The 25,886-nt window shown below is 41.8% G+C and overlaps 1 protein-coding gene across 1 annotated transcript in view; it reads right to left on the minus strand.

Annotated features, from left to right (window-relative positions):
- The window catches only part of TNPO1 (transportin 1), a 158,285-nt gene that overhangs the window by 40,808 nt on the left and 91,591 nt on the right, over positions 1-25,886 (minus strand). The window contains exons 12-19 of the mRNA XM_050943752.1: positions 20,342-20,567; positions 17,282-17,453; positions 10,771-10,857; positions 9,957-10,064; positions 9,592-9,750; positions 9,399-9,486; positions 6,536-6,634; positions 6,241-6,336 (exon numbers count right to left, since the gene is read on the minus strand). Coding sequence (XP_050799709.1) covers positions 6,241-6,336; positions 6,536-6,634; positions 9,399-9,486; positions 9,592-9,750; positions 9,957-10,064; positions 10,771-10,857; positions 17,282-17,453; positions 20,342-20,567 — 1,035 coding nt within the window. The remainder of the gene's footprint in view (positions 1-6,240; positions 6,337-6,535; positions 6,635-9,398; positions 9,487-9,591; positions 9,751-9,956; positions 10,065-10,770; positions 10,858-17,281; positions 17,454-20,341; positions 20,568-25,886) is intronic.

Here is a 25,886-nt window from a genome sequence, read left to right on the forward strand (position 1 = left end):
TTGGTCTTAACTATCTTGAGTAGTTTAGTATCATTTGCAAACTTTGCCACCTCACTGTTTACCCGTTTCTCCAGATCATTTAGCAATAAATTGAATAGAATTGGTCCTAGGACTGACCCTTGGGGAACACCACTAGTTACTCTTCTCCATTTTGAGAATTTACCATTAATTCCTATCCTGTTCCCTGTCTTTTAACCAGTTCTCAATCCATGAAAGGACCTTCCCTTTTATCCCATGACAGCTTAATTTACGTAAGAGCCTTTGGTGAGGGACCTTGTCAAAGGTTTTCTGGAAATCTAAGTACACTATGTCCACTGGATCCCCCTTGTCCACATGTTTGTTGATCCCTTCAAAGAACTCTAGTGGATTAGCAAGACACAATTTCCCTTTACAGAAACCATGTTGACTGTTGCTCAACAGTTTATGTTTTCCTATGTGTCTGACAATTTTATTCTTAACTATTGTTTTGACTGATTTGCCCGGTTCCAACGTTAGACTTACAGGTCTGTAATTGCCGGAATCACCTCTAGAGCCCTTTTTAAATATTGGCGTTACATTAGCTAACTTCCAGTCATTGGGTACCGAAGCCGATTTAAAGGACAGGTTACAAACCTTAGTTAATAGTTCCGCAGCTTCACATTTGAATTCTTTCAGAACTCTTGGGTGAATGCCATCTGGTCCCGGTGACTTGTTAATGTTGAGTTTATCAATTAATTCCAAAGCCTCCTCTAGTGACACTTCAGTCTGTGACAGTTCCTCAGATTTGTCACCTACAAAAGCTGGCTCAGGTTTGGGAATCTCCCTAACATCCTCAGTTGTGAAGACTGAAGCAAAGAATCCATTTAGTTTCTCCGCAATGACTTAATTGTCTTTAAGCGCTCCTTTTGTATCTCGATCGTCAAGGGGCCCCACTGGTTGTTTAGCAGGCTTGCTGCTTCTGATGTAGTTAAAAAACATTTTGTTATTACCTGTGGAGTTTATGGCTAGCCGTTTTTCAAACTCCTCTTTGGCTTTTCTTATTACTCTCTTGCACTTAAGCTGGCAGTGTTTGTGCTCCTTTCTATTTACCTCACTAGGATTTCACTTCCACTTTTTAAAAGGAAGTCTTTTTATCTCTCTCTCATCCAAGTGAGAAGGAAGGCTCTCCTCGAGGAATTGTGACCTAACCTTTCCCCTCCTCCCATCCCGCCTTTGAACTGAAAGGATGGCATTTTTGTTTGTAGTTGTGGCAATGAGGTCCACTTCTTGAAATCCACAAGTCTGAAATATGCCGACAAGAACTAGGAATCCAGCTCCCATTCATAGTTGGGGGGGGGGAGGGGGCCCGCAGGGAGAAACCAGCTCAGAGCATTGGCTCACACTTTTCCTACCCTGGAAATATATTGCTGAAATTCGTATGCAACATTTTATGCACTATTTCCATAACCTTATTGCTTCAGCACAGAAGGAAGGGGAATTTTACTCCTCTCTGCCAACTGGTATCAAACAAGCAGTCCACGTGGTTAGTCATGACTTGGATAGACCTGTGTCTGATGAGAGGCAGAAAATGAAGGCAGGTATTTCTGACCACTCTGAGCTCCAACAGCTTGATACGGAGGATAGATTCTTGGGGTGACCATCTCTTCTGTACCATTATAGCACCAAGGCGCACACACACTTATCTTAACAGAGATGCATCCATGGTTACAGTTAACCGTTCGCATCAGTTGGAGGCAGGGGATCCCCGCCCCTACATTGTGATTAACTATCCACCAATCTAAGGAGGGTTTTACCTGTTGAGAAACTTACACCTGTCTGTCTAGGCGGTCTCTGTTTGGCAAGTAAACTGATCTGGGCCACCCCTGGAAACAGCCAAGGTGTAATCTCACACTCAGTCACAAAAATGCAAACCACCATGTGATCTAGAAGTTCAAGAGAGCTTCTGACTGAAACCTGGTGGCTCCCTTGAATAGTTCTGACAAAGTTTGATAGTGTCGTGAATCTGTCCATGAGAAGGAAGGCCCTGGATGCCAAGAAATCCAGGGATACCCCCTGTAAATTGTGTATTCTGAAAAGGAGGCAGTCTGGATTTTCCCCACGTGCAATTAGTGACCCAAAATCCAAGAACAGAGAAAGTACTTTCCAGGGGGCTTAGAATACTTCTCGGTACTACCATTCCTTGAGCAACCAGTTAAATACTACGATTGCCTCATGACGCATGCAGACAGCCACCACTAGAGAACTTCTGAAAACACTCTCTGAGCTAAGAGACCAAACAGGAGTACCTGTACTTAAAATGATCCCAGCTTACAATAAAATGCAGAAACCTTCTGTTAGATGGGAGTATCACTATATTGAAACATGCACTTTGAAGGATGAGGGCCAAAAACCAATCTCCTGAATCAAGAGAAGGAGGAGTTACAGATATGAGTCATCATCCCAAACTTCTGAGACCTCACAAATGTGTTTAGGAGTCAGATCTAATATTGGCCTCTTTCCTCCTATTTTCTTTGCACAAGGAAGTATGTTGAGTACAAGTCCCTTCCCCAAAGCAGAGCAGGGACCGGCTCTCTCGCTCCTGAACGAAGAAGGGAGCTTAATCTCCTGTCTTAATAGGAATGGATGAGAAGGGTCCCTACAGAGGGGAGAGAACGGTAATATGGATGGTGTAGCCCGATATTACTTTCAGCTCCTATTTGTCCAAGATATGCTCTCCTGCTTGTCAGAAATTGAGGTTAGTCCTCAAATGGGGGGAGGTGGGCAAATCATTGCAGCTCTCAGGCTAAAGAGAAGGGAGGGTCCGAACCTTGAAACATCCTCACAAAACAGACACTTTAATAATGAAGTATTTTGCAAACTTGTGTTGGGTGAGTAGAGGATCTTTTTCTCTGGAACCTACGTGTCTGTCTAGGTAGTTTCATCAGTCTCTGAAAACCAGAGAATTGCATTTGGTGAGATGTTTGAGTTGTTTGCCATCTACTGAATTTTCTACTGTTTGCAGGAGTGTAGCTGCCCAATGAATGTAATGTGGACCTGGAATCTTTAAGAGCATGCAACAACTCATCAGTATTCTCCATGAACCACTTCATACCATCAAACAGAAGATCCTCTCCCATACTCTGGACTTCTCTGGTGGAAACCAGAGCACTGTAGCCAGGATGCTCTGCACATCACCGCTGCAGTGGAGATGGAACGAGCTGCGATTTCTGCAGCATCAAGAGCTACCTCAAGAGCTGTCATGGCCAGTAATTATCCTTTAGCAATGGTAGGCTGAAATTGTTCTCTTTAGTCCGAAGGAAGGTGTGGAATAAAGGAGCTAAATTTTGCATAATTTGTAAAGTTGCTCTTGGCCATCAGTACCTGATATTTTGCAGTGCAGAACTGTAGGGTTGCCAATAGGTAAGATTTTCTTCCCAGAAGATCCAGGTCCTTCTGCTCTGTCATATGGGGTGGATTAATACCAGTGTCTGCCCAGTGTGATCACCATTTCAACCATCAGAGAGCTGGCTGGAGGATAAGAAACTAGTCACTCAGAGTCCTTGGTGAGAAAAACAATACTTTTTAAATTGTCTCTCTTACACGTGGGTGTTACTGTAGTAAAGGTTTGCAAATGGTATTTTCAGGTTCCAGAGCCTCATTGTTATGAAGGGCAACTCTGGCTGATGTCTCAGAGTGAAGAATATCCAACAGCTTGTGTTGGGATTCTTTGATTTCTTCAAAAGGTATCTAAGGAGTCTGCCACCCATTTAATGAGGTCTTGAAACTGCACAAAAAAAAAAAATTACTGACAATAGATAGAGGAGGGGGCATTACCACCTCAGCCTATGAAGATGATGAGATGGCAGCCTGGGAGATAGCTTCTTTATCCGCCCTTCTCTCGATCCTCGAACATTTCCTCCTATTGTTGGGGAGTAGACGTTTGAGTCTCCCTATCATTGAGAGAAGAGGAGAGGGGGTCTGGAGATTTGCCAGCGATAAAATGCCCAGGAACCCCAATATGGCCATTGAGGCCCATAAAGGGGTGGGGTTGCATCCAGAGTTGTTACCACCAGGAATGAGGAGGTTCCCGGACATCTTCCCTGTCTCTTTGAGAAAGGGGGGTTTGTATATTCGTACATAGGAGTACACTGAACAAAGATTAATGATACGGAAAAGAGATCTCCATATCATCCTCTAACGGGAGAGCTCTGACTGAAGAGAGGTGACAGTACTGTGGAATGTATAAAGGTTTGGGGACAGAGGTTTTCAGTAGAGAGATGCTCAGTACCTGTCACCAACAGACACACTGGTTCAAGCAGTCACCAATAAGCCCTTCAGCTTCCTAAAGTCTTCCAATATTTGGTTGTGGTACCGACAGACCAGTATACCTGTCCCTGCAGGAAGGTACTAATGGTTTTGAATGCTTAACAGGTAGCGCTGATGTAAATGGAGGTTTAGTCTTAAATGGTACCAAAGAGCTCGATAAGGGTAGTGGGAGAGGTGGTTAAGTCCAATAATACTGATCTTCTGTGTGTTTGCTCTGACCATCTCCACTAGACAATATTAGCTTCTTCTCAGAGCCATGTTTACTCTTAGAGTTGCAGGATTTTCCCACCTTGCTGGTACCAGAAGAGCCTTTTGCCACTACAGCACCAAGCACAGCTGCTGACCTGGTCAGAGAGTGAGCACTTTCCAAGATGGATACCTTAGGAGGGGAATTAGAGCGCCTCTTCTCAGGATCTTTAGAGAAGATCTTCAAGGTTTTCCCCTTTATAGGAGTATTGCGCTGAGGCCAAAGGGCTGCTAGAGACTCCAGGGACTAACGTACAAAGGAGATCTCCTGACCTGGCTCCGTACCCAGGTGAATGGAACATTCCATCATTAACAGTCAACTTGATTTCCCAGTTGTCCTATGGCTAAACAGGAGTCACACTTCTGTGGGATGCAACTCTCTCTCAGGCAGTGAATGCAGTTAGACTGTCCATCGCTGACTGGAATAACCTCTCTGCATGAGGCAGCGCTTAAACATTTGTGAACATGCATACCCTTCACAGAGAGAATTTCCTCAGAGGAAATAAAATAATTTTTCAATAACCAGGAATTAACTAGCTATTACTACTACTAGCAAACTAAGCTAAATAAACTAAATACAAAAAACTCAGCAAGCAGCCGAGGCACACAAAATGCAGAAATAATAAACTCCATTTCAGGCCAAGGTGGTTGAGAAGAAACTGAGGGCAGTTCTCCTGCACAAATTGATGTAGCCTCGGTACTGGGCACGAGGTTATCAGCAGCATATATGTAGACCAAACAGACACTGCTAGTGAAAATCTCGGATCAAAGGCGTGTGGTGCACATGCACACCAGAAGTGGAATACATATAGGGACACTACTCAAAGAAATATTGTCTCCCTCACCAAAAGGAAAATAATGAGTAACTGCAAAAAAATTTGAGAGGACATTCAATTACTAACAAAATGCCAAGAAAAAGTCTATATACTAAAATGAAACTCAGTAAATCATAATTAAAATTTAGCTTTTTTAGAGTATGGAAGGTGCTCTTTATACCAGAACATGCTCTCTAAAAATGCAAAAGAAACAAGCCTCAGGAGTGCACGTTTAATAAGACACTTGCTAGCAGCTCCCAATATGAAGGCCACTGTCATTGGCCAGAATATAAAACATGCATGCCATCACTGGAGTAGTTTTCATAATTTTTAATAAAAAGTTAAGCACTACGAACTACATTACACACTTAATTTTTACATTTTAATTTGACTGCAGTACCGTTACCACTATAGATCAAGATTTTTTTAGTGCAATTACTACAGACTGATTTCTCTCTAATACGTGGCACATCTGTTGGATTTATTTTTTTTAAATGCCAAATCTTCATTTTCCTCTGCTATTTTTACATGCCAATTATGTTTTCAAACTTTCAAAGTTAGACACACACATGCATGAATCTACACATGATATGCATCTAAACTAGTGTAAAGGAAAACCTCCAATTTTTTCAGGTCTAACAAAGCTATTAATTTTATAAAAAGGGTTTAAAAAGCAATAACCATAAGAACTTAAATATATGACAGTTGGCTCACTGCAGCACTGAGACTTGTAAAAACTTCTGCAAAACAGAGCTGTTTTTGCTTATAAACGCTGTAAAAGCATCAGTTCTGGTTTGGTTTCCCTAAGCAATTTTTAAAGGCTATAGGTGATTTTTGATCTCTGAGAGACAACTACATAATTCCTTTCACCACAAACATTTCTATTATTGGGTACCTGTGTTCTCTAACAACGTCTTTGGTGTGTTGGGTCTGTTAATGATTTCTACAAGCTGGTGCAACACCATAGGAATATAAGGCTGCATCTCTATACCTAAAATAGCCAAAAACAAAAATTCAAAAGAAAATGACTATTTAAATAATCAATCAAAATAGATCCGTGTGTATATATTTTAGAACAACACTCAAACAATTTTTATTTGCCACTTAACTGAACAAAAAAGAAACCTTTAAATATTTTATATTGTAAAAATGCATTCTCAAAAAAAAAATGCAAAAAAATTAATTCTTACCCATTTGAATGGAGATTTCGCCAATTGCCCATGTAGCATTGTTGCACACAGAAATGAACTCAGGATTTAGGTTGGTTCCCAAAATCGGCATGAAATCAGCTAGAAAGAACAATATTTTTAAACTGACTCTGTGCAGTAAAGTAGTTTTTTTCCACTACTAGAAGTTCTCGGTAAATAATTTTTCATAACCTAAAAATATGTAAATACATGGAATGTCTCATGTAAAACAGACAAGAGCTAGGAGCAACAATTTTGCAACTAATTCCTCAAATAAGTGTGTCATGAAGGCACACGTCACTGAACTGATAAAAACATCTGACAAGAATTAATTCAAATTTTAGAATCTCCAAGTCTGTCCAGTAACTGTTTGGAGGAAAGTTACAGGCCTCTCTGGCATATATCTCTGCCAAAGGGATCAGCAAGTCTATAAAAACCTACAATGGACACTATAACCCTTCTGCTGAAATAAAGAAAATAAGCTCTTGGATAAGCTTTTCACATTTTCAATTATTATATGCAGATGTTTGCAAAAGAAACAATACACTCCTAAAACAAGCAGTATAGCTTGTAAATCAGGGATAACATTTTATCAGCTTTTCCATTTTCAACAGAAAGTAGCTACATTAGTTGCAAAGCAGTTTGAATATGCCAGATCAAAGCTGACCATGGTATAAAATCAGTCTGGAGAAAAACACTCTTGAACAGTTTAAATTTAATTTAAGAAAAAAGCAAAATGCAATGTGCCTTTATAAAGTGTGATCTAAATAGATGTATGTCCACACATTGTTGCTGGTTCAGGGTGGTGAAAACTGAACTTTGCACCAGCCTGGCCCAGTGTGCTTAATTCACTCAGAAGCAGGGATAGTCTATTTTTTGTCAAGGTCCAAATTTCTTGGTCAAAGTATAGTCAAAGTCCAGACTCCAGAGAAGAAGAAAATAAAAAATGATAAATAAATTATTTTTATTTATATATACATTTAAGATTTTAGGGTATGTTCAAAAGTGTCTGGCGGTCTGCCTACTGACTACCCCTGACTCAGAGGATGGTTGGTACTGCCATCTCTCTTCCCCATCAAGGTTTCTGCTGTGGGATGGCAGCTTTCAAGTCTGCTATCAGGCCTCCATTGGAGCCTTGGAAGCGACTACTACCGGTCCTATGTGATACTCTGAACTAGGATATCTACTCCTACCCTTAACAGCACCCACTCCCTAGTGAGAGGAACTGACTAATGAGTTAGCTGTCTGGTAACTGATACTGCCCATTTCCGCAGAACAGGCAGACTTTCCACCAGCAAAAGAACCAATCCGGTCCATGGTGAAGATACCACCATCTTTTTCTTCAGCTATCAACATGTGAAATAAGTAGGGCTGTCGATTAATCGCTCTTTAAACGGTAGAATGCCAATTTAAATTTATCAATTTTTTCGATATTTTTCTACATTTTCAAATTTTGATTTATATTACAACAAAATACAAAGTGTGCAGTGCTCACTTTATATTTATTACAAATACTTACACTGTAAAAATGATAAATAGTATTTTTCAATTTATAAACGTAACTTGTAATGTAAAACTTGAGAGCCTACAAGTCCACTCAGTCCTACTTCTTGTTCAGCCAATCGCTATGACAAACAAGTTTGTTTACATTTACATTGCCTGCTTCTTATTTACAATGTCACCTGAAAGTGAGAACAGGCATTTGCACGGCACTTTTGTAGCTGGCGTTGCAAGGTATTTACGTGCCAAATATGTTAAACATTCACATGCCGCTTCATGCTTCGACCACCATTCCAGAGGATGAGCTTCCATGCTGATGCTTGTTAAAAAAAATAATGCATTAATTAAATTTGTAACTGAATTCCTTGGGGGGGGGGGGGAGACTTGTATGTCTCCCATTCTGTTTTACCCATATTCTGCCATATATTTCATGTTATAGCAGTGTCGGATGATGACCCAGCACATGTTCGTTTTAAGAACACTTATTGCAGATCTGACAAAACACAAAGAAGGTACCAATGTGAGATTTCTAAAAATAGCTACAGCACTTGACCCAAGGTTTAAGACTCTGAAGTGCCTTCCAAAATCCGAGGGGGACGAGGAAGGGAGCATTATTTCATAAGTCTTAGAAGAGCAACACTCCAGTGCAGAAACTACAGAACTCAAACCATCAAAAAAGAAAATCAACCTTCTGCTGGTGGCATCTGACTCAGATGATGAAAATGAACATGCATCGGTCCACTCTGCTTTGGATTGTTATTGAGCAGAACCCGTCATAAGCATGGACAGATGTCCTCTGCAATGGGGGTTGACGCATGAAGGAACATATGAATCTTTAGCGCATCTGCCATGTAAAAATCGTGCAACACCAGCTACAACAGTGCCATGAGAACACCTGTTCTCACTTTCAGGTGACACTGTAAACGAGAAGCGGCCAGCATTATCACCTGCAAAGGTAAAACTTTTTTGTTGAAGTAATTGTCTGAAGTATGACTGAGTGGACTTGTAGGCTCTAAAGTTATACATTTTTTTTTAAAATGCTTTTTAGGTACATAATTCTACACTTGTAAGTTCAACTTTCATGATAATGAGACTGCATGACAGTATTTGCATTAGGTGAACTGAAAAAAATACTATTTGTTTTTTACAGTGCAATTATTTGTAATCAATATAAAGTGAGCACTGTACACTTTGTATCCGAAGTTGCAACTGAAATCAATATATCTGAAAATGTAGAAGACACCCAAAAATATTTAAATAAATGGTATTTGTTGTTTAATAGCTTGACAGCCCTAGAAATAAGCTAACAACATAATCCATATATACATATTATATATATACACATATATTTAAAAAAGAAACATACCTATGCAAGGCTTAACATGCTGAAAGCATGCCTTTGTCAGGTCACCTAACAAGGCAAAAGAACTCTGTCGTACCTCAGGCATTTTATCCTACAAATCAAAAAAATCCCACAAAGGGAGAAGAAAGAAGTTGATTAGAACTAGGCTTATTTAAAAAAATAAAATCCCAGGATTTACAAAAAAATTTCTTCTCACCTGCATGCATTGGTACATTAGTGTCAAGATATTACTGCGGGCCACTAGCTGTTCAATGTTGCCTCCAAGTCCTTCAGCTAAGCCACTAAGTAAATCAAGAGCCACAATCATGAAGTCTTTATCTGGTGCTTCGTATTGGTCTGGCTGAGCATTGTGCAACTGTAAAAAAACACTGGTTAAAAACACACACCTTCAATATAAACAGATTGAGTTCTCTCTATGCTATGCATGCAAATCAGGAATTAGTTTATGTTTTATAACTTCAGTCAGATGTTGTTTGATGGATATGTTATAAATCCCAGTGTAATACACAAGCAGTTGCATACCCAATGCATCTACAAATCCTGGAAATAATAGAAAAATACCATGGCCTGTGCAAGAGTCTTCTGTACCAGGTTTACGCAACGCTGATACACGGGTTCACAGTATGGAAGGAAGCCAGATTGCAAGGCAGTGGCAACCGAAGACAGGCACTGGAATACAAAAGCAATGTACACATGATAATGAAAATGCATATCTTTTATTTCACTAGGCCCTACTTAAATAGAGAAGAGAAAAACTTAACCATTTTGGGCAGCCACTATTTCAGACAATAGTATAATATGCTACCGTTATGGAAAACCTGGTTTAGGACTGGGCTAATAATTTTCATGACACAGATTTTGAAGGGGAATGTTCAGTTTCCAGGTGATGGCTGACAGTGTCCAACTGGGAGCGCCTCCCAGTCGTTCTATGGAAGCAAAGTTGTGGGAATAAAAGATGGGCAGTAAAAAATGCTGTAGAAGAAGAACACAAGGACTCCAGTGAAACTAACCTAAAATCTTTGCTCTGGGAGGAGATATTCCCCAAATGGTTATATCTTTAAATCACAGAAAAGGCAAGTTTCTCTTCCCAATCAAAATGAATGAGTTATGCAGAACTGGCTTTTCCATAATTAACATTTTTACCACTATGCCTAATCTCTACAGTTACACTCCCAACCTGAAGTCTTTTCAGAAGAAAGGATAATTCTTGTAAGAGCTACACTAATTTATGCACAATTATAATTCAGATCATTAAAAGATTCTCCACAACAAAATCCAGACTGCTTTATATTAAACATTTATAACACAAAATCAACTTAGAAGAGAGACTGGATAACCTATACAATTTCACACCAAAATACTTCATAACATTTACCTCTAACAAAGGGAAGAGGTCTTTATCCTCATCCTTCAACATGTTCCATTTCTGGATTAGTGGAGGCATTAGCATCTGAATATATTCCTATTTGTAGTGAGGAAAAACATTGTTGATTAACTGATGGAATACTGAATTCCAAAATACCCAAGTTGTCTACCTCAGAAGTTTGGAACACATGATTTCTTCTCATCTAACCTCACATTTTCTCTTTTACAAAAAAGGTCCTTATGACATATCAATGGTGAAATTACTACAATTGTTTCAACTGTGATAATTGTAAACAACTGTCTCTCCTGCACAACTATTTATGAAGTTTCATAATGAGTTCACAGTTTGATATTTCTCAGATTAGATTTTAGGAAACATCAATGTATTAACAAAGCTTACCTTTTTACCGCTATATATTAGGTGCCAATAGATACACTATCACTGACAACTTTGCTCAAAAGAGGCAGTTTCAGTAACATCCATTCATTCCATTTCAGAGTGGTAGCCGTGTTAGTTTGTATCAGCAAAAAGAACGAGGAGTACTTGTGGCACCTTAGAGATTAACAAATTGATTTGAGCATAAGCTTTCGTGGGCTAAAACGCACTTCATCAGATGCATGCAGTGGAAAATACAGTAGGAAAATATATATACACAGAACATGAAAAAATGTGTGTTGCCATACCAATCATAACGAGGCTAATTAATTAAGGTGAGCTATTATCAGCATAAGAAAAAAAACTTTTGTAGTGATAATCAATAAGTATGATAATTTTGCAGGATCCTGATTATCACTACAAAATTTTCTCTTCTGCTGCTAATAGCTCACCTTAATTAATTACCCTCATTACAGCTGGTATGGCAACACCTATTTTTTCATGTTGTGTATATATATTTTCCTACTGTATTTTTCACTGCATGCATCCGATAAAGTGGGTTTTAGCTCACAAAAGCTTATGCTCAAATACATTTGTTAATCTCCAAGGTGCCACAAGTACTCCTCGTTTTTTGCATTTATTCCTTGAGATTCAGTTTCCCCATGTTATAGTTTAATCCATATGGAGATTTCCACAAAGGTTATTTCCACACCACATACACACACCACTATGTGTGTGACCAAAACTAGCTAAGTGATCATAATTAAAAATGCCCTCTTTACATACAGGAAATATTTTTCTGTTGTAAAGTTACAATGCACCCAGTATAAAAAGGTTTTACTTAATCTGACTTTCTGGACTTGAAAAAATATAGAGTGAAATCCTGACCCTACTGAAATCAGAGTTTTACCATGGACTTCAGTGTGGCCAGAATTTCACTCATATACTCTAAAAATGCATTGCCCAGCAATAACAGTATCAATCAATGATGTCATGGTAACTAGTGGAGTATCCTTGGACTATAACACTCAGGAACCTATGCCTAAAAGGTGCCCTGAGGGAAGCTCAGCTGTGCCAAGATAGACCAAGAGGCTGCTTAACAGTTCTTCTGAGGCATATTCTCTCTGAATTCTCCTATTAATGATACAGCTGTCAGTTTTCCATTCTTTCTTGGGCCCATATTATAGGACAAATACAGTGTCAGATCCTACACTCTACTACATAAGTAAAAGTTCAGGACTTCATCTAAGGAATGCCAAGCTATATCCCTTAAATAAGGCTGGCAGAGGACAATAGGAAGGAAAATTAATCTTTAGCTCCACAGGAAATCAGGACACTTATTTGGGGACAATGCTGGGAACCAGAAGACAACATGGAGAAAGACAAGAAGGGAAAGCAACAAGAGACGGCCATTGGCTCAACCATGCTCAGCAGAGAGGTAACGGTCAACAGAAAGGACTATTTTATTGCCAGTCATAAAGATGCAGATACTAGGGACTTGAGGGGGGAAGCTTTGCATTTAGTTTCCACGGACAGCATATTTAAGTTTAATTGAATTCTGTTCTACTGCCCTGAAAGTTTGGACACTAAGAGGCAAGGGGTATTTCTTAATACAGGTGCAGTCAATTATTTTTGTCTAGGTCCAAATTTCTTGGTTAAGGTCTAGACTCCAAAGAAAACAACAAAACAATAACAGTGATACAAAGATGTCAGGATCCATTCAAAAGCACCTGACAGTCCAGATTTAGCCCACAGTCTGCCTATTTACTACTCTTATCCTAATAGCTCCTACTGCTGAAACTTATCTTCTCAGCAGGTTGAGACATCCTTACCTAACACTGGTTTAAGAAAATCGAAGATCTGAGAAAAAGCATACATTGGCCAACCACCAGCCCAAACAGTGATCAAAGATGAAGTAAACCACCCAGATGGCAAACAGCTCTCTTTACCTCACCAGCGTCCATCACCGTGAAAGTCAGCCCAGCTGTTTCAAGAGCCACTTCTCACAGATCAAAATATAAGATAGAGCATCTGGAACAGTATGACTACTTCCACCTGAGATAACAGGTCTGGAAAGTGAAGCAGAGGAATGAAGAGCCTGGTTGATGGCACTCTGAATTAGCATTTCTACAATATCTGAAGCCAGTTGGGAGTTACTAAGTAGCATCAGCATTCCTTCATTTGTCTTTGCTTTCCCCTCCATTTTCAGTCATCCCACAGGTCCTAACTTAAGTATTCTAACAAGATGAAGATGAAGAAGCTGGAGACATCTGGCTCATGGGATCCGCTCTGATACCTTGCTAGATTAATGGCACGCGCTCTCTCAGAAAATGGGAGACTACCATCAAGGCAGTCTCCCAGATAAATCATTTACTGAGTTGGAATGAATATGCTTTTCAAGATTGATAATACAGCTCAGTCGAAGAAGATACTGTAAGAAAGAATTAAGTTTCTGGAGCCAGACAGAAACTTTCAGGGCTGGCACTACACTAAAGGGCCACAGCATACTGCGGACCAACGGCAAGCTGCAGGAATCTTTGAGATGGACATGTGACTATATCTGTTGTAAGACTGAGAGGCAAAGAAGTCTCAACTGGAATACTGAGAGACTGAATATTTTGAAGTGCTCATAGTTGCTTAAAGAATGGGGAGCTACAAGATTAGCTGTACCGATATCCAGAGTGTACTGGGATTAGAACAGTCTTGTCCTACAAAATGGGACAAACAAGTGATGGGATCAAGGGGAAAGAGAACTAGACACGGTCTACAACATAGCAAGGGGAGCAGCGTGGGCAGTGTTCATCATGAGCTGAAGCCTCTAAGGGTTCCATCCACTCCAGTATGCTGTTGCTAACAGTAACCAGTATCGGACGACTTAAAAGAAGGTGTAGATCCCCATAACGGCAAGGAAACTGAAAAGGTAGTATAAATATTTTTACTCTCGTTCTCTCTCTCTCTCTGACACACACACACACACAAAATGCACAAAATCACCTGTGGAACATATTGCCACAAAAATATTAAGTTCCATAGCAGAATTCAAAAACAGGACTAAACAGACATTTCTATAAACCCTTACTGTTCAGTGCACAAGTTTACCATTATTCTGATGAGGGTTAATCAGATACAAAGACAAGTGAACATCCATGTTATGTGAGAAAGTGTAAACAGAAGCACCTAATCTTCTCTATACTACAGCTACAGGAACAGAAGCAGCAACCTTTAACACTTTCCATTATAACCATCGGCTTTCAGGATATTCCTTGGGTCAAAAAGGTGCATTGTTTTCTTAATTCAACCACATTGCATAGGTTTCATGATGAGCCATGGGGGAAACAAAAAATTCCATTTGCACACATGGATTACTTGTAACTGAATTTTAAGAAAATTCCAAACACATGCATACTTCCAGGCCCTGCTCACTCTCCTGCAGTGCATCCATTCAATGCACACAGAACTAGAGGTTCAGAGAGAACATAGGCAAAACAGATTCTTCTTTTTCTCCTGCTGCACTGCTCCTGAACACCACGACTCCGTTAGATGTAGAGTAAGATGCATGGGTTTGGAGCCAGCAGACCACAAGCTGCAGTCTCACCTTACCCACTGACTGATGTTAATGCTGTGCACTTCAAAAATCTTTACAAGGCAAGGGCATGGGACTTTGATTATTAAGACAGGGAAGTTTCATTCCCTGATTTATAGGTAGACAGATGTTGCATGAGCATCATGTCTGGCAGAACTTGGAACAGAACTCAGGCCTCCAATATGGCACACCTAAATCTCATCCCATTACCCATATAGTGCAACTCTTCGAACCCATCCCAAAAGAAAAAAGAAAAAGAAAAAAAGAAAAATCAAGGAAAGTACACACAAATCCAGTTTTCAAGCGGTGTACCTCCTACATCTGAAAGTGAACACATTACTATCCCTCAATTACCTTTTGTCTTGTGTTGAACCAAGTGCCCGTCTGGAGAAAAGGTAATTTCATTTTACTGGCAAAACCAAGGCATCTAGAAGTGAAGTGGCTTGCCCAAAGTCTCAGTCACAGTCCAGTGTATTAACTACAATGATAGTCTTCCTCTAGTCCCAATGTTACGGATGGAAATTATCTTACTGAACACCAATTATATAGCAAACAACATGAAGCAACAAGAACAATTGCTGTCTACTGATGCTTTACATTCCTAAAACAAGACCCCCAAATGAGACCACTAAAACACAAGATACTTAATGTCTGGAATGTGATGTTACTGCCAACAATCATTATGCCTATCAATACGGGATCAAAACACCCAATCCCTTAGTCACAGAGTCATACATCATCAGGGTTGGAAGGGACCTCAGGAGGTCATCTAGTCCAACCTCCTGCTCAAAGCAGGACCTATCCCCAGACAGATTTTTGTCCCTAAATGGCCACCTCAAGGATTGAACTCACAACCCTGGGTTTAGCAGGCCAATGCTCACGCCACTGAGCTATCCCTCCTCCATTCCTTCAGATTCCCAAAATGCAACCATCTCAACCACCTAATGTCTATCAAAGGGGTGAAATTACTGTAACTGGGAATCCAAGTAAGGTCCTCCAGGACACAGTGTAAATGTCATTTACATTTGCAGCAATATTCCGTGTTGTCAGTAGCTACCGGTGTGGGACTCTGCTCTTGTTCGATGATAACAGTCGGCTGCGCGCGTGTTCCCTTTGTGTGCTGCCCTGGCCCTGCGCAGATAGCTGACACAGTAAAACCCCGAGAGAACCCCAAAGACCACAGACTCTAGTAAGGCATGAAGGAACCCGAGCCAGGTTTATTGTCAAATGAAGCACAGTAATAGTTTCCTACAGACTCTACAGTATATACTACGAAAATGTGCCCTCTGGCAATGAACGCAGCTCAATCAGTGGCGGGACACTCCACTGCCCCCTAGACTGGATAAAGATGCGGACTCCAGGACCTACTTTTATACAGTTACAGGACAGATTACTCATCCCTACTGACGTACAGCCCCTTGGCTCATTAAGGTGCTGTCTCCTCCTTTGCTCATGTTGTTTCAATCAGACAGATCTACCCATCATGCTGTCCTTTTGACCCTGTCTAAGATGCACCCGCCTGTTCCTTATGTCGTCTGTGGAGCGTCCTGATGTCATCTTGCCACAAGTTCCTCTTATTAGCACTTTTCTGTGGATGCACCAGCCTCTAACAACCCTCTTCTTGCCAACTTCTGTGAGTGAGCCCTGCCTCTGGCTCACAGCCCAGCTTTTGCTTAGCAGTGCAATGTTTCAGGGCCTCATCTTACTACATTCTGCTGCAATGGCCCTCCAAAAGGAATGAGAGAATATTTCAACACTATTCCATGAACTGACGTGCACAGTAGGGCAAGAGTCTATGCACCCTTGACACTGAAGAAAGGAGGAAAACACTACAAACCTTGAAGGGGGTGACAGGGAAACAAAACGAGAAAGCCCCATGTTCAGTGGTCCAGTCCTTCCCCAGAGAAAATATGACTAAACAGATAATTGGCTGGTGATGGAAAGTTTAAGAATCTCCTGCATTTTGAAGCATTTACATTCAAAACCTGTACATAACTAATAATTTTTGAAAGGAGTTGAGAGAGACAGAGAGACTTGTCTTAAGCACTCATTTTTAAAAAAAATATTGCTTAGGAAAAATATTCTACAGCCTTAGTACATGAGCATCTGTAGGTCAAGCAGCCTTAGGTTTCAGTATGGTATTAAGTGACATTTTAAAAAAAATGCAGACTAGGCACAAAGCTGAGTGTGGTTTAATATTTTAAGGTTCTCATTAAGGTCCCCACCTAGTCAAAAGTAGTACAATGGGAGTTAGATTTAAAGAAATTCAGTATCACAAACTTAACATTTCACTAACACTATACACTGACTGCAATTAAATGTGTTCTTTTTTGAAAGATTCTATAGATATGACTCCCTATATTTAAAACAGAAAATATTAGTATACTCAGTAATCCAAGTGCATCCTTGCGGTAGTATAAAAGAAAAGTCAGGGTTTTTTGTATTATATAGATTTTAATAAAGATTTCATTTAAAATCCTACACACTGTACTGCAGTAGGATAGTCATGATGTTACTGTTTCACTATGACAGTGGTTTATACAGAATATAAATAATACTTACTGGTTTGTTTAGATGATGTCCTACAGAGTCTGCTAAAGTTCCTATGGCATCATAAAGGATGAGAAGATTCTTATGCTGGTATTTACTAAATGCGAAGACCAGAGTGTCAAGTATATATGCAAGGTAAGGAACAAGCTCTGTACAAGCCTCCTCTTCTAGAGTAGCAAAGGCACTAAGGAGCAAAACAAGAAGTCAGATTGTTAAAATCAATATAATTAAGAAGGTGACATTTCCATTTAGGGTTTGGATGTGATTTCCAGCTCAAGATATACTCCCGCAAGCTCAATGAGGACTAGTGTGCAAAAAACAGAATGTAGCCACAGCAGTGAAAGCATCTGGAAGGGCTAAACAACCCACATACCTAGCATCTGTGATGAGCGCACACTTGGTGCAACTAGCCCCTGCCCTGCTACACTTTAGCTATCATTGAGCTAATGTGCTAAAAATAGACTGAATAGGTCTCCTTGAGCTACCCCCACTCAAAGTGAAGACATATCCTTAAGCAGTTTGCCCCTTTAAAATTAATCTGAAATGTGTTTCTACAATGGCACTGAAATCCAGGCAACCAAACTTTTCAATTAAAAGTGTAAAGGGGCACAATTTTAACATTTCTGGTGAACATAAAATTCAAACACATTCTCTTAAAGCCTTTCACGCAAATGGGGAAAACCAGAGGTACTATTATAAATATAGCTGCAGTGAGTTAACTGAAGCAGCAGGAACTCTAACAATAGCTGTTCATCAGTTCAGATATATAATAGGGTATTTATTTGTACTATAGCAACACCTAGAGGCCCCAACTCCACTGTGCCTGACAATGTCTAAACCTAATGAGGAGGCAGTTCCTGCTCTTAAAAGCACACAATCTAAGACAAAATGGATATAAAACACAGATGTGGAGAGCAGAAGTGGCAAAAGTCAAATGATGAGCCAGTAGAGGGAACAGATTTTTTTTTCCAGTTTTGGGAAAAATAGAGCAGTTTTACATAGACACACACTATATGCAATTAGGCCCCAAAGGAATCAGTAAATCCCTAAACATGTAGGGAAATGGTCCTAGAGATGGAACATGCCATTCCACAGGCACATTTATGGCAGAAAGAACACATGATTGGATAACACAAAAATTTAATTGGCCTGGATTGGGTAAAAAAAAGTACAGATTAATATGCTACAGTCTGTCCTGGATGCTAAAAAGTTACTCCCTTTATAAAAAGTGATCATGCCCCTCTACTACTAGTACTCAGTTATAGAATGGCAATTTTCCTGCATCACAATGGAACCATAGCACACTGTAGGTGGGCAGTGGTTATGTCATTTGGTACCCACAGGTATTCCTCCTAAGAGGCATTAAAAAGCAAGCAGGTTAGAACTGTATAGGTACAACTCTCCCTGGGGCTGGGAATACCCAAGAAATTTCTTACTGGCAAAGGGACAAGTTTTATGTTTGGGGTTATGTAGAAATTACACAGATTGGAAAATAGACAGTATTATATAACAATGGAACTTTTCAGTATGGTAGCTGCTTCAGGCCTTGAAATACTGTCTGCTGCACAAGGAATAACATTTTTCTGCAATGCTGCATCCTATACTTTTGTGCTATTTGTAAAGATAGCAAATAAGATGCCTGAAAGACATTCCTGTTGACTCTATCAATTTGAATAACCAAGCCTTGTTGATTTCCCAAGACTTCAAATTTTTCACAAACTCACTCTCAGGATTATTTTTCAAAGGACGTTTGATTTCTAAATGCTGCAGCAACTCTGAAAGGCTCATACTTTTAGCGGCCATCACTTCAAAATATACTACAACCCACGGTGTTGGCTCAATCTATGTAAAACCATGCTGCTTTACATTTTTTCTTGCAAGCCATCACTATGACAGCTTGTCACTGTCCATTTCATGAAATAATCCAACCTTCCCAATTACCCCTTTATCACTGCCCATGGTCCTCAGTGATTACAGTCACTGGACCTCTAACTGTACATTTTGCCATTGCCAGTTTGGATTACTTGCACTGTGTTTGTGGGTTAAAAACTTGTGAAGTAGACATTCTGATGTCAGCAGGTTCCGGCTCATTCTATAAAGCTCATTCTGTAAGAGGGCAGGGAGAAAGGATTTTACGTAAGCAGCAGATCAGATAGGTTGAAAAGGTGGATAGGTTTCAGGAAATAAAAAGGAAAAATATTTTAACAAGTTTTGTACTTGTAAATATTTTGCTGTAGTATCTTGTGTCTGTTCACTTCTCTCTATTTTGTAAGAGTAAGCCCTTTTTTCACAAGGATGTGTCTTATTCAATTTTGTAGAAAACCTAGAACAATGGGGCTCTGGATCCTGGCTATGGTGTTTAGGTATCAGAGGAATACAAATACAATTAAAATAGTAAATCCAAGCACAGGAAGGTTATAGGTTTAATACTGTTTTAGTAACAGAGGCTCTCACAGCCTGCTGCACACAAACATATCCAGCAATAGCCTACACTGAAACAGTAGTGTTCCTGGGTACAAAAGCTTACATGAAGTTGTCCACTTTAAGGAGCAATTTTAAGTTTGCTGAGTTTTTAAAAATAAAGTTATATTATTGCACAGCCTCTCAAGACCTCCTTTCATGACGCCTGCAAGAGCTGTGACCCACAATTTCAGAAATCCTGCATTAGACCTAATTGATTTACATAATTCTATTACAGCAATAGTTGTCTTCCATTTTCATTGCCACTGATCTTGCACATACAAGAATGCAAATCAGTAACAAAGTTAGCTTTTCCTTTTAAGGCAACATTAAAATTACCACTTAATGAAAATCAAGTACTGCATACAGACAAAATGTCTCTTATTGTACTAAAGCTCTTTAGTGCAGTAATCAGCACATTTAGAGATCAAACTGGACACCTCAAAATGAACTAAAATCATCAAGAGGGACTTATGAACCCTACCACATTTGGAGTAAAGTTCACTACACAGAAAAAAAATTTAAAAAGAATTTATGCCTATTTATTTATTTTTTAAATAAGTTACTAAAGTACTTATTTTACGCATACCAAGTACAATAACTTTGACTTACCTGCAGGCAGCTTCTTGTACTCTCTTGTTGCTATCAAGGATACGTTTTAGCAACTCTGTCATTAATGGCTTCAAGTACGTGTCTGGGGGTTGACTAACTACCCAGTGTGCATAGCGGCTAAGAGTCCAGCATGTAATGGAGCGCACAAGAGCCTTTTTATCAGAGAGGCACTGAATAAGGTGAGGGATTAGTTCAGGAAGATATGGAATCATACCCTGCATGCAACCTACAAACAGAAAAATATGTAATGTAAAATACTGCTGTTAGAAAGGCTTAAAACAACAACTGTCTTACTATTTCTCTCTTTATCGAGACAATCTGAAAGGTGCCAAAAAAGAGATTAAATCTTACCAATAGGCAATCAGGCCTGGAAGGCCTTACTATCTGTTCAACAACTAATTACTTTTTGTAACTTGTCAATACATTTTCATCCAAAATCATCAATATCTTCCACTGCTCCCATGATACTCAAAAGCCTTGGTGTGCTAATGGTAGTTTAACAAGCACATCTGCTTAATAAAATTAGTTTGCAAGTTCGCGTTAATTTACTTTGTTTGGTAAGACACAGAAGGTTAGAGCCTCAGTTATAAGAATATGGGCTACAGTTCCCTAAGGGTCTGCCCCTTAATGGTTGATTAATACTGCCAGTTTCCTGTGTTAAGGAGAATTAGGCTGTCCTATTCCTTCACTGCTCTCCATTGGAAGTATCCAAACACAGAGATCCAGACTGTTCCTAGCAATGTTCCTACCCTTTCAATTTCCAAGGAGCAGCAGCAGGGAGCAGAGCTGCCTAACTGCTTTCAGCCCAAGCAACTAGTACCGTATTTCTTAGTCCACAGGTGCACTACATAGTTAGGGCCTTCTTTTCCTCTCTTGGGAGCTCTGGGGAAAAGGTGGGACAAAGAGTGGGTGAACAGAAGTAGGAAGAGACAGACAAGATCAGTGCCACATGTTGGAGAAGACAGGAATGATGATGAATGAGCAGGAGTAGGCATTCATGCAAGAGACTCTTGACAAAACAAGACACATCCATTAAAGAATGTTGCTGTTAAGCAATACAACTAAATAGAGCTAGGTGAAAATATTTGGACAAATATTTACCAAAACTGTAGTTCAGAGTTGACCAAAACCTATTTGTGAATTCAACATGAATTCCTCTAATAGTTTCATCTAGAATAAAAAAAAAGGGGGAGAAGGAGTCCTCTAACCACTGGACAACAGAGTAACTCTCACTCCCTCTAGGCCAATTAATGTTTAAGTATTTAAACAAAATAGAACAGCTTCAACAGGAGAAAGAGACCCCCACCCCACAATCACCCTGTAATCCCAGTAGTTAGGATCACTCATCTACAAAGTTCAAATCCCTGCTCCAAATCAGGCAGAATAGGGACCTGAATCTGGAACTCCTACATCCCAGGCAAAACCTCTAACTACAGCACTATAAGATATTAGGGCACCAGTACTTATAAAACCACTGGAAGAGATAGAGTTTTCAAATTTTCCTTGAGTTTAATTAAAAAAAGAGTGGTTAACTGTCCAAAAACCAAACAAGCTATTAATTTCAGGCCAAGCTAAATATTTAATGTGATTCAAAAAAAACAGTTGCCTACCTTTTGTAACTTTTGTTCTTCGAGAGGTATTGCTCATGTCCATTTTATTCTAGGTGTGCGTGCGCTAATGTGCACGACCATCAGATTTTTTGCCTTAGCAGTATCCAGGGTTGGCTGTAGTGCCCTCTTGAGTGCCACACTCATGTGTTGGGTATATTAGGAACTGCCCACTCCCTACACCCTCTCAGTTCCTTCTTGCTGACTCCTCCAACAGAGGGATAGGAGGGTGAGTAATGGAATGGACATGAGCAACACTGAGAAACAGTTACAAAAAGGTAGGTAATCATTTTTTCTTTGAGTGCTTGCTCATGTTGATTCCATTCTAAGTGATTCAAAAGCAGTATCTTCGGAGGTGGGCTCAGAGTTCAGTCTAGCAGCTTGCAGTACTACTCTACCGAAGCCAGCATCATCCCAGGGCTGCTGAGTAAGTGCACAATGGGATGTGAACATGTTGACGGATGACCAGGTGTCCCCCTACAGATGCTCTGGATAGGCACTTGGGCTAGGAAAACTGCCGAAAAGGCTTGCACCCTGGTTGAATGAGCAGTTATAATCACCGGAGGTGGAATCGTGACTTGATCGTAACAGCAGTGAATGCAGGTAGTGATCCAAGAAGAAATTCCTGGAATGAACACTGGACAACTTTTCATCCTGTTGGCCACTACGACAAATAATTGTGTCAACGTGCAGAATGGTTTAGTCCTTTCAATGCAGAAGGCTAGTGCCCTCCTGAAGTCTAGGGAGTGCAATCTATGCTCCTCCTCCAACTTATGTAGCTTTAGAAAAAAAAAGACAGGTAAGTAAATGTCCTGGCCCATAGGAAACGGAGACCACTTTGGGCAGGAAAGCTGGGTATGGCCTCAGCTGGACCTCGTCCCGGCAGAAGACTGTATGGGATGGCTCCAAGGTAAGCACTCTAATCTCAGACACCTGGTGGGCAGATGTTATCGCAACGAGTAACATGACCTTCCAGGACCAGAGAAGGAGAGAGCAGAAAGCCGGAGGCTCGAAGTGGGGTCCAATAAGCCATGACAACACAAGATTCAGATGCCATGGCTGAAAGATCTCCAATGTGTGGATAAAGGCGCTCGAGGCCCTCGAGGAACCTAACAGTCATGTCCTGGGCATAAACCGACTTACCCTCAAGCAGCAGACAGAAGACCAAAACAACCACCAAGTGGACCCTGATAAACAAAAGGGACAGGCCTTCGAGCTTGCAGTCCAGAAGGTAATCCAGAATCAACTGCAACAAGACTTGCTTGGGCTGAATACCTTTATTCGATGTCCAATAAGCAAACTACTTCCATTGGGCCAAGGAGGTCATTCTGGTGAAGAGTTTTCTGCTGCCCAACAGGACCTGCTGGACAGCAGCCGAGCACTTCTGCTCCTCCGCATTTAACCATGCATCAGCCAAGCCGTCAAGTGCAGCATCTCCAGGTTCAAATGCAAAAGACTGCCGTAGTTTGGGACAGCAAGTCCGGCCTGAGTGGCAGCCATAACAGAGCAGCCACTGAGTGGTCCAGCAGAGTGCCAAACCAGCACTGGTGCAGCCAAGCTGGTGCTGAGGATCACCTTCGCCCTGTCCTGCTTGATTTTCATGAGGACTTTGTGAATCAGTGGCACAGAAGGGAAGGCATACAACATAACCCCTAACCACAGGAGCAGGAAAGCGTCTGACAGGGAGTCTCTGTCGATCCCCCAGAACAAGCAGAATATGTACTGGATGCGAAAAGGTCCACCTGAGGAGTTCCCCACCTCTGGAAGACGAAGCTAGCCACTTCCAGATGGAGGGACCATTTGTGGCAAGACAAGAAGGTCCTGATGAGGTGATCTGTCAAAGCATTCCTGGCCCCGGGGAGGTGTGGCTACAAGGTGGATGCTGTGTTGTATACGGGAGTTCCAGAGCCTGAGGGCTTCCTGATAAGGGGCAGACAACCTGGCCCCACCTTGCTTGTTGCTATACAACATAGCCAGTGCATTGTCGGTCAGGACCTGGACCACCCTGCTTTTTACGTGAGATAGGAAAGCTTCGCAGGCCAGGCAAACTGCTCAGAGCTCCCTTACGTTGATGTGCAGGGAGCAATCATGACTGGACCAATGACCTTGCGTGCTGAGCTCGCCCAGGTGGGCTCCCCACCCAAGGTCCTAGGCATCAGAGGGTCACTGGCAGGGATGGAGCCATGAAGGGAACCCCCTCCAACACCGATGCAGGATTCCGCCACCATGTGAGTAACGACAGTACATGAGCCAGGATCTTGATCACACAGTCCATGCTCTGTCTGTTGGGGACATAGACCAACACTAGCCAAGCCTGTAGGGGGCCTGAGGCAGGGCCACACATGCCTCACTATGTAAATGCAGGCCACCATGTGGCCCAACAATCATAGGCAGTGAGCGCAGTGGTAAGAGGATGGGCTTGCATGCATGAGATCAGGTCTGCCATGTCTTGGAACAGAGCTTCAGGGAGGAAGGCTCTGGTCTGAGTAGAGGCGAGGACCACTCCAATGAACTCAGCATTGTACAGGCATTCAGACTGATGTCTTCTCATTTATCAACAGCCTCAGCTCACGACAGTTGGAGCAAACCAGATCAGGATGCCGCTGCACCTGAGAGACCATGTGAAACTAACATCTTGAGAGACTTGTTGAGGCGGCGCAGGTCCAGAAGGGGTCTGAGGCCCCCTTTTGCCTTTGCAAGGGGCCCACCACCGCTTGGTCCAGAGACAAAGATGACTGCACAGTAGGGGGAGGGTCTGCTTCCCCTTGCTCGTCCGTGGATGGCTCCTTGGGAGTTGGGGCACGCTGTGTTGCCCCCGCGTCGGATTCGGCACTGTGTTGCGACTCGGGTGCTGGATATGCTGGGGGCAGCTTGTCTGATGCAGCCTGGGAGGAATGGTGAGACTACGGGACCAGCATAACAGGTACACTCCATGGGTTCCGGTACTGCCACTGAACAGGCTATTGCCCCTGCCTCCACCCTGTTGCTGCAGGAGCTGCACCAGTCTCCTGGACTGGTGGCGATTCACCTTTTATAGGCAAGGGGCTCAACTCCCTTTCAGGCTTAGACCACTGCCCTTCCGGTGACAAGGTCAGAGCTATAGATGCCTGAATCTGCCAACTGACCCTCATGAGCAACTGGTAAGGAGAGGGCAAAGACTGGTGCCCGCCAAAAGAGCAGTACCGGGGAGCTGGAGACAGTGCCACAACCTGGAACAATCCTGCACCGGGGGTAATGGACATCTGGGAGACTGCCTAGGCAATGGTGATCTGCGTGCGGCAAACTCTGGCAGGAGACCCAGTACCATGGGTATGTAGATCAGTGTCGCGACTCAGGTGTCCTCTGCCTCTCAGGCGGAAACCTTGGCATTAGGAACCTGTGTCTTCTAATCAGGATAGAGGCTCCGGTGCCAGGATCCAAGGCCTGCAGTCCAGGGATCAGGGACGCTCAGCTGCTTTAGGGGGCGGTCCCATACCCAGCTTGCCCGTAGATGCCAAGGCCTTGGCCTGGTCAGTCGCATGGCTTGGCGTCTGTGGTGCCATTTGGCCTGCTTGCTCTTTGGCCGTCAGGCCCACTTTAGGCACAGATGACCCAACTAGGGGCTGGGACCTCCTGCTGCTGCCAGGAGTCAAGAGGCAGGATCCTGGCTGGACTAGGAGGTCTGACCTCAGTGGTACCCCCAAGCAGCTCTGGGTCAGGCACACGACCAGACACAGGTCCTTTGCCTAAAGCCCCTTTTTTCTACGATGCTGGTGGGCCAATTGACTTCAACCGCTTCTTAGGCGCCGGGAAGGGGAATGGTGCTCGGAGGGTACCAGTGCCAGTGGTGCACAACGTGCTGACGCCGAGGTGCTGGGCATGAAATCTGAACAAAAGTACTTTGAGGTAGGACGAAGTGCAGCCTCCATGAGGAGGGACCTCAAGCGGATCTCTTTCCT

Source organism: Gopherus flavomarginatus, chromosome 3, assembly GCF_025201925.1.
Source record: "Gopherus flavomarginatus isolate rGopFla2 chromosome 3, rGopFla2.mat.asm, whole genome shotgun sequence".
In the NCBI taxonomy this organism is placed as follows: Eukaryota; Metazoa; Chordata; order Testudines; family Testudinidae; genus Gopherus; species Gopherus flavomarginatus.